General features: G+C 40.6%; 1 protein-coding gene across 1 annotated transcript in view; it reads right to left on the bottom strand.

Annotated features, from left to right (window-relative positions):
• Window positions 1-272: 272 nt before the first annotated feature.
• The window catches only part of DPY19L1 (dpy-19-like 1 (C. elegans)), a 116065-nt gene continuing 106178 nt past the window's right edge, over window positions 273-10159 (bottom strand). Inside the window, exons 21-22 of the mRNA XM_006832270.1 lie at window positions 5822-5947; window positions 273-1030 (exon numbers count right to left, since the gene is read on the bottom strand). Of these exons, the coding sequence (XP_006832333.1) occupies window positions 874-1030; window positions 5822-5947 (283 nt within the window). The 3' untranslated portion in view covers window positions 273-873. The remainder of the gene's footprint in view (window positions 1031-5821; window positions 5948-10159) is intronic.

The following is a 10159-nucleotide window of genomic DNA, read 5'->3' as shown; positions in this document are numbered from 1 at the left end:
CATTATTATGTTTGCAGGTGCTAAAAATTGATTTTCTGAACATTAATAACTAAACATGAAAAGTTTAAAAAGTGATTTCAATGTGTTAAAATATAAAAATTCAAATAATACTAAAAATGAGAAAAATGCAGTTTCCATTAATGTATATATATTTTTAAACAAAAATAAGTACTTGGTGAATAACTAAATGAGTAAATAACACTGATCTGACAAAGAATGCTGTTATTAAATGATGCACAGTTAATAACAGAATGTGGTCCACATCACTAAAACAAAAGTTTGGATTAATAATGGATAGGAAACGCCTCATTAACAAGAGTGAGAGAAAACAAAAAGAAAACACAGACGTGAAATAAAGAGATGATTCCAACTAGCACATAACCTACATCTGTGCCCCATCACTGGTCTTCACGGTGATGATGGGCTAGCATCACTGGGCTAGCATTCCAAGACACTAAAAGACAACAGCAAGAGGCAGGAGCAGCAGCGAGAGGTGTCAATAGTCTGGAAACTGTCAGACAACTCCTACAGAGTTCAGAATGGACTGTAGTCTCGTTTGACCCTGGCCACATTCCTTTTCTGTAGGTAGCTTTGCTCACTTAAGCACAGATATTTAAGTCATACAAGCACATACTCATTTGCATAGCAAATTTTAAGGAATGCGTTGAAATAATAACCAATTAATCAAGGTGTTAAGTATTTTTTTACAGTCCGAATGGTATTCCAGTTCACCAAATAAAACGTTTTCTATTTGAAAACAGTTACCTATAAAAGTTTTTTTGAGACTTGAATTAAAAACAATGTATGACATATTAGCAAAATGTTAAAACCAGTACTGATGGAGTTCTGTGTCGGCAGCAGTTCAGGTAGCAGTCATTCTTTGATGACTTCTAAGACTTTGTAAACACTGTTCCGAAACACAGTGGTGAAGTGAGGCTTCGACTCCTTCACCAAGAGGTTACATAAGGGGGTTTTCCCAGCGTTAGCAGGGTCTTCCACATCCCAAATTTCAGGCATACTGCAACCAGGCCTAGAAAAACCAAGAGACATGAAAATTGAGCCTTATTTCACTTGTCCTACTTAGATAAGCATAGCTTTTAAAGAGTTCTACGATAATTATTTATATTTTGTAAGATGCCATAGATCCTCTTTGTTGTTGTTAAGTGGTGCTATGAGTTTGTTCTGACTCATGTTGTTAAGTGCTGTTGAGTGGGTCCCAACCCACAGTGACCCTATATAGGGTTTCTGGGGAGCAGTTGGTGAGCCTGAAGTGCCGATCTTGTGGTCTAGCACATCAACCCACAGAGCCATACCAAGACTCCTATAGAGCAAGGATGGGGAACGTCTAGCCTGGGCAGAGAAAGACCTGCCTGTGAGCACAGCTGAGAGACTGTCCTAACTTGAAGGTCTGTGTATGAACATGTCTGATGCTGAATTGTAACCTGTTACCGTTCCTAATAAACCCCGTAACTCTAAATAAGGTGTCTGGGTTCTGTATGGCCACGGCAATAAATTATTGAACTCAGCTGAGTAGAAGGCTGCGGAAGAAATGTTGGTGCCATTTTTGCACCAACACATAGTAAGAAATTATAATACATTGATTTCTAAACTTTTAATTGGGAAGTGTGCCTAGTTCACAGGGAAGTTACATTAATTACATTGTAGAATGAGTTCATTTAAAGATCTTAAATTCTCCTCATGGCTAAATGCATAAATCTTAAAAGCAATGTCTTTATAAAGAAAATGGAATTGATGTCTATTTTGCCTTAAAAAGTCCTTCAAGATAACTGCAAAATTAAAGTCAAGCTGTTTTTAAAAAAGGAACTTTTATTTTGCTAGTTGCGCTTTCATATTTTCTGAGATATTTAAAACACATAAAAATAATCAAAAAGTGCTTATGATTTGTCATAGTTGTTTTGCTTTCTTAAAAAGACAAAGTAGTAATCATAAACACTTTCCCAACAAGTGTCTTTTATCCCCAGTACGGTCCCTCTCCTCTCACCAGAAGGCAGGCACGCGAGCAGAAACGCACATGCTTTTTTATAAATGACATATGTAATCTGTCAAAAAAAAGTTCAAAAATAATCAAATCAATCATTGCAAAAAATCAAAATTGAGACCTATACAGAGCTGTTGTTGTTAAGTGCTGTAGAATCGGTTCCAACTCACAGTGACCCTGTGTAGACTTCCCAAGGAGTGGCTGGTGGGTCTGAACCACCGCTGACCTTGCTGTTGAAACCGACCTTGCAGTCTAGTGCCTCACCAGCAAAACCAAAGAAAGTCACCCTCACATAGAATATCACTTCTCAGAGGTGGGATCTGGAAACAAGTCAGTGTATATTCTGTTACATCTGCTATCCGACTTCAGACCCACATGCTTACTAATACAGGCAGACCGGTATATCAAACATTCCAATTTTTTACAATTGGATTATTCTGAAACTATACTTAATAAAATGTGCCCATTTTGCCACCTCGGTACATAAAGACATACTTTATTTTTTTTTAACAGGTGGTGGTGGTGGTTGTATGCCATCGAGTCAGTTTAGACTCAGAGAGACCCTGTTAGAGTCTCGGTGACTACATCTTTATGGAAGCAGAAAGCCTCATCTTTCTCCCCGGTACTGGCTAGTGGATTCAAATGCTTACCTTGTGGTTAGCAGGCTCCTTTTAATAGGTGGCTGCTGTTAAATGCCATCCACTCAGTTCCGATTTATAGCAACCCTGTATAGGGTTTCTGAGGAGTTGCTGGTGGGTTTGAACCATTAACCTGTGGTTAGCAGTGCAGTGCTTAATCCTACCATTGCTATTACTCCTAAAAGGAACTCTGGTGGTGCAGTGGATTATGTGTTGGGCTGCTAAACCCAAAGTGTGCGGTTCAAACCCATCCAAGCCCTGAGGGAGAGCGCCATAGGCGTCTGTTTTCCTAAAGCTTGGCAGCTTCGGGAACCCGCTGTGCTGCTGAGCAGTTCAACTGTGTCACATGGGGCTGCTGGGAGTTGGAATCATTCATGACAGTCTCCGTACTCCTAACAACAACAGCAAACCCACTGCAGTTCAGCCGAGCCTGACTCACGGTGCCCTCATATGTTACAGAGCAGAGTTGTGAGCCAAGGGCTTTTCTTGGCTGCAATCTTTATGGAAGCAGATCACCAGGCATTTTTTGCTTTGGCACCACTGGGTGAATTCAAAACTGCCAACCATCAGTAGTCAAGAAGACAACCATCTGTGCCACCCAGGGACCACTATTGCTTTATAGATGGATATTTTTGTTTCACATTTTGTCATTTCAAAACAATGCTGCTGAAAACATTCTTGGGCCTGTATCGTTTCTGCAAGCTAAATTTCTAGAAGCAGTGGTACTGCTCTGTCAAAGCGCTGACATAATAGTTCACTTTGGCCCCATCAAATTTTCTATCCAGAAGATTTTATTTTCCATGTGTGTTCCTACAAAGACTGTTTAGAGTGTAGTTTTTAACATACGTTTACCAACATGAGAAAGAGTTCTGATAGCATAGTGGCCTATGAATTGGGCTGCTAACCATAGCTCTGCTGTTCAAACCCACTACCTGCTCTGCGGAAGAAAGATGAGACTTTCTGCTCTCGTGAAGATTTACAGCCTTGGAAACCCTACAGAGAGTCGCTATGAGTCGGATCCGACTTCATGGCACTTTATGACAACCCGGTGCTGTAGGATCAGTACTGGACTGCTAACCACAAGGTTGTGGTTTAAATCCACCAGCTGCTCCTCAGAAACCCTATATAGGGTCGCTGTAAGTTACAACTGACTTGGCAGCACACAACAACAATCAAATGACACAATTAAGGAGGGGATATGTCAATGAGATCACACAATACAGTGCTCACTACAGTGCTGGGCACAGATTAAACGCTAGATAAATAGGAGCTCCCTTTCGGTCCCCTGTCTGATTTCTCCATTTGCTTCCCTGCTGAAAAAGAAGGCACAACTTTTATGTTTTGTTTGCAGGTTTAAGCAGAGGGGCACATGTCTAACATTTCTTGAGGCTTAGCATCACTCTTGTAGCAGTAGATGGAGAGTGTTGTTTCAGTTACTGATCGGGGAAAGTATATGGGAGAATGTTACTTTCCTAATGTTCCTTCGGTTCCTTCCTGCTGGGACAGACACAACAATGGTAAGTCAAGGTCAGGTGGGAGAACTGGGCCAACACCCATCCCACCCTAGGCTTTCTCCCTGAGTGCCCACGTCAGCAGTCCACATGCAGACAATCTGAAGCTGGTTAACTGGCATGACAGAATGCACGATTTCATTGCATATTTCCTAAATCTGTCTTTACATCTCTTTTTGTCCATAAAGCAATGGTCTTCCTATGGAAACCAAAGATGACTCCAGTTGTCAAACCCAAGGAGGTCCATAGACATCAGGGAACACAAAGCAATCCTGTCACTGCAATGTTTAAATATTCAAATACTTTGCACTGTAAGATAAGCACTGGACCGCCATCTGCAAGGTCTGCAGTTCACACTTCCAGTCAGTCTTGGAAACCCTATACAGGGTAGATGTGAGTCAGAACTGACTTGATGGCACACAAAAACAATAACATGCGAGATCTAGGAAACAATGAAGACTCTTGAATATATTGTTAGCTTCTGACTCACAGCAATGCAATTTTCTAAATTACAACTATAAGAATAATAACCTTTCCTACAAATCACAATGAAATTTAGTTCACTTGGCATATATTCACAGCACAATCATTCACAACAGTCAGCAATTACTTAATTTTCCTTGTGGAAAAAGATGCTATGGCACAAAATTATTTTCACTCATGAGTTAATATTGAATACTTTTGTCATAATAAATTGGTATAGCATTAAAATACATAGTGAATGAATACATGCAAAAAATGACATCAACCTCACCTCTCTACTCAGCTGGGGCTGACAAGTCAATTGTCATGGCCACCCAGAACTCAGAAACTGAACAGGAACAATTCAGGCTGAGAAACAATGTTCAGGACCCCGCTGTTCCGCTCAGGATAGCCTTTCCTCTGATGGCTTAGCCTTTAAAGTGACAGGTTTGCTTTTCAACACTTATTAAAGAGGTCTTTTGCAGCAGATTGGCCCAAAGTAAAACGTTGTTCGATTTCCTGATTGTTGCTTTCAAGCATATGTTTTGTTACAGAATAATGAGAATTTACAAAATAACAGCATTCCATAAGATAGTTGTCATTTCTGATGGCACTGTTCTCCACCTGAAGGCTACTGAATGAATGTCAAGGCAGATGACCGTCACTGAGGTCCAGCCACCCATGAACGTCATTTCCAAACAGTCAACAACAGAATTCATGTTTGGTCCCGAGATCCTACTGACATTACAGCTAGCTATACCCTGCTTAATCATCCTCTCTGTAGAAATATACTTTAAAATGCCAACCAACGGAATATGAGTCATACCAAGTTAATTATTTTCCAATTCAAATAAGATGTGAAACAGCTAGAAAGGAAAACTTTATTTCAAGTTGAGCTGAGAGGGGTCACATCTACCCACAGGATGTGGTGTGGACAGAGTTCAGCATGGATAGCGGAAGCCTGAGTCTTCAGCGGCTGGCTTACTGCCTTACAATGAGATACTGACATTATCTTGTTTGAGACTCTGGAAACCTTTTGAAAGAAAATAGATCTGCCTTTAGGTTACAGTTTTTAAAAAATGTTAAGGTCAAGTATGAATAATTTGGGAGATCATACATACATTTCACATATGCCACCAAGAAGGCTACCTGTCATGAAACTCAAGCCTTTTCAGCTTTTATAAAATATATTGTGTTGAATGAATACTCACTTGGATCTTCTTACACACCAGGACTCTTCTAGAATGTAATAATTGACTTGTAGTTTGATCAATTGTTGCTTCACCTCTTCGGCTGCTTTTCGACTATACATTGAGTACACGATTTTCGTTCTGGCCCTTTAAGTAAGAAGGTGGGCAGGAGAGTTTTTAAAAAGGATGCAATCTATGTATGTACAAGGTAGCCCTAAAAGCGAAGGGAAAATGCTTTGCAGGAGTTCGTATTAAGGGATGCGGGATATACTCAGATGACGGTAAATTAAAATGCCTTGCTACTAGGGTGACAGTTCATGCATGCACAGCCTTATTCCAAACAAAACATGCTTAAACATGTCTCTGCAGACTAGTACTCTCAGTAATACACTTGTCTGAGTCTCCTTAGGGTAGTTTTCAAAAACTATGCAAAACTAACACTGGCCTTCAATGTAATCTGCTGGAGAGCTCAGAAGTTACAGTGGCTGGTTTGGGGGGCTTCACAGGGATTGTTTTAATAGGTTTTCTCAAACAACACAGGATAACCATAGGGCCTTATTAGGAAGAAGCTGTAGACCACTGAAAACAGCACTGTTGAGAAATGGCCACAGAAGTTGAGTCAAGGAATTTTTTCAGCAGATTTCACGACAATGTGCCTGCTCATTCTTCCTGGGTAGCAAAGGTCTGTCCTGCAAGAATTTCGTTGGGAAACCTTACCATCCACCCTAAAGCTCTGATATTTGCCCCCTTCAGACTTCTTTCTATTCCTCAAACACAAAGAACATTTAAAAGGAACACAAGTTAAGTTCCCGGAGGATTAAAAACCTGCCATTTTGATGTGATGTAAATCAGAGAGCACAGAATTCTTCGGGGAAGGGTTAGCGAGATGGAAACAGCGCTTTCACAAGTGTATAGGGCTCGATGGAGGAGGTGTGGGGAAATAATAGTCACATGTTGATATTTTTGTTTAATAAAGGTTTCTATGATTTTACTGTAATACTTTTATACTTTGTTGTTAAGTTGTTGTTAAGTGCCATCGAGTCAGTTTTAACTCATAGCAACCTTGTACACCATTTCTGAGGAGCTGCCTGTAGGTTTGAACTACTCATCTTGTGGCTCACTGATCCCATAATGCCACACTTTATCAATGAATTTGGTTTTTCTTCTTGTTCCTGAGAGAGAACTTGAAGACACTTGGTTGGAATTTCCTGAAAGATGAGACTGTCTTTGTTCTCTGGACCCAAACCCCAAACCAACTCATCATTTCAACTCATGGCAACCCTGTGAAGGGTTTCTAAGTCTGTAGATCTTTAAGGGAGCTGAAAGCCTCATCGTTTTCCTGATGAGTAGCTAGTGGGTTTGCAATGCCAACCTTGTGGTTAGCAGTCCAGTGCTTATTCTACAGCACCACCAGGGTTCCGGTTCAGGTTATGCTAATGATGTGACTCTTGGGTGGAGGCTGGCCAGGCCAGAGAGACTCAGTTTACAATATCAATCCAACCCCAGGGAGGGAGAGGAACAGGAGGCTGAGTTCAATCCGTCAATCATGCTGATGTAACAAGACCCCAATAAGAACTCAGAACACTGAAAGTCTGAGCTTCCTGGCTGCTGAGCTACATCAGTGCTTTATAGAGTGGCATGTCCCTCTGTGGGACATGGAAGCTTTCTACTAGGAACCCTCCCAGACTTCGCTCTATACATCTCTTCATTTGCATCCTTTTAGCCGTCATTGAACTTTAATTGTAAGGATAGTGTTGTTCCGAGTTCTGTGAATCATTCTAGAGAATTCCTGAACCCAAACAGTTAACGAGAAACTTCACATTTGTAGCCAACAGGTCATAAGTGCAAAGTGCTTATGGCTAGCATCTGAAGACTTGGGCAAACGTTGTCAGTCTGGAGGGCTGTACTCTTTACCTTGTGAGTGTGGATCTAAGGTCAGTGGCTAGGGTCAGAGGAAGAACGGTATGTGCTGTGGGGACATTCAGAGTCAGAGGTGGCCTCAGAGAAGGCACAGAGAGACAACAGAAGGGCATCAATGAACACAAAAGACAAGGAGTCCAGGGGGAAGTGTTTTGTTTTAAAACGCCTTCCTATGTTTCCAAAAGCTCTGGTAGCGTAGTGGTTATTAATCAGGCTGCTAACCTCAGGGTCAGCAGTTCGAAACTACCAGCTGTTCCGTGGGAGAAAGATGAGGCTTTCTGCTTTCGTAAAGATTCACAGCCTCAGAAACCCTGTACAGGGTTGCTATGAGTCGGAACCAACTCCACGACACATAACCAACCAACCAATGTTTCCAAACAAGTCTTTTTTGTTTGTTTTTATTTTTAAGTTCGTCAGCATTCTATCATAACTAAGAGTAAAATACCCCATGTGTGGACAGGGCTAAGCGATACAAACAACAACAGGTCTAGTATGAGGCTGTAACTCTCCACTTTTATTCCAACAATAATTAGCATTAACTGGCACCCTATTTCATTGACAGATTTAAAAAAATAAGCTTATTTCAACAAAATCACTCTGGATATCAGTTTCCTAAGACAGATTCATTTTAAAAGAAAAAGCAAAAGCTTTGAATTTATAAAATATAGATTCCCGAGTTACACAAAGGAATGGATTAACAGGATTCATCCAATCATTCAGAAAATGGAAAGCTTGAACTACCTTAGAAACTGTATGAAAATGAAATTTATTTTCTTATAAGAGAATGTGAGACTCTAAATTATAAAAAAAAAATAGTAACTCTCAAGCCTGAAGGACAGGGGCCACGGTCTTGGGGAACTTCTAGGTCACAGTTAGCATAACATAGCCCATAAAGGTAATGGTCTACATTCTACTTTGCTGAGTAGCGACTGGGGTCTTAACACACTAAGCAACCATCTAAGACTCACTACTTTCTGTGCAAAGCAAAGCAGGTGAAGAAAATCAAAACCACTAAGAAACAATTAGTCTAAAAGATTATGGACCACATGAACCATAGTCCCCACTAGTCTGAGACCAGAAGAACTAGATGGTGCCTTTACTGCCACCAACTGCCTGGCAAACTTGATCTCTCCTTTTATAAATACTGTAAGGTACAACCACCACTTGTCTGTCAATAAGTTGTACTGCAGTGACTTGTGTGGCTGTGCTGCTGAATGTTATGCCCAGGTATTTAAACACCATTCGAGGCACACATGTTGGATAGGTGTCAGCAGAGCTTCCAGACTACAAAGAAAGAGGCATGGATGACAACTGAGTGGGTAGCCTCTGAACACTTTATGAATAGTAGAGGAACATTATCAGATGGATACAGTGCCAGAAGATGAGCCTCTCAGGCTGGAAGGCACTCCAAATACTCTAGGGGAAGAGGTACCTCCTCAAAGTAGAGTTGACCATAATGATGCAGATGGAGCAAAGCTTTCATGTTTTTCATTTGCTGTTGGGAAACAATTTAAAATGACAAGACACAGCTGCAAATATTCATTAATAATGGGAACATGGCATGTACGCAGTATGAATCTAGGAAAACTGTAAGTTGTCAAAAATGAAACTGAATGCATAAAGATCAATATCCTCTAGGCAGTTTTTGAACTGAAATGGACTGGTATTGGTCATTTTGAATCACATAACCATGTGGTTCACTAAGACAAATTGGGAATGGCTGAGAATGACACACTGAAGAGAAACACTATCTCACTCATACTCAAAAACAACATCTCAAGATCTATCTCCAAGTATAATGCTGTCTATGATAGGATAATACCCACATACCACAAGGAAGACCAGTTAAATATTCTTCTTCTTCTATTATTCAAATTTAGGCACCAACCACTAAAGTCAATGGTGATGAAACTGAAGTATTTTACCAACTTTTTCAGTCTGAAACTGACAAACATGCACTCAAGCTGTATTGGTAATTACTAGTTATTGGAATATGAAAATTAGAAACAAAGAAATGAAACAGTAGTTATAAAATAAGGTCTTGGTTATAGAAACTGATGGGGTCTGCATGACAGAAGTGTGCAATAACAATAATTTATGCATTGCAAATACCTTTTTCAATGACATAAAGTGGTGACTAAAACATCTGTTATAGTTGTTAGGTTCCATCAAGTCGGTACTGACTCATAGCGGCGTTATACACAGCAGAACGAAACACCGCCTGATACTGGGCAAACCACACTACTGTAGCCATGCTTGAGCACACTGATGCTGCCACTCTGCCAATCCATCTTGCTGGGGGGCGGGATCTTCCTCTTTTTCACTGACCCTCCACCTTACCAAATATGGTATCCTTTTCAGTGACTGGTCCCTCCTGACAATATGTCCGAAGAATGAGAGACCAAGTTTGGCCATCCTGGCCTCCAAGTAGTACTCTGG

Source organism: Chrysochloris asiatica, unplaced genomic scaffold (assembly GCF_000296735.1).
Source record: "Chrysochloris asiatica unplaced genomic scaffold, ChrAsi1.0 scaffold00006, whole genome shotgun sequence".
NCBI classification, from domain to species: Eukaryota; Metazoa; Chordata; class Mammalia; order Afrosoricida; family Chrysochloridae; genus Chrysochloris; species Chrysochloris asiatica.
This window is presented reverse-complemented; position numbering and strand designations above follow the sequence as displayed.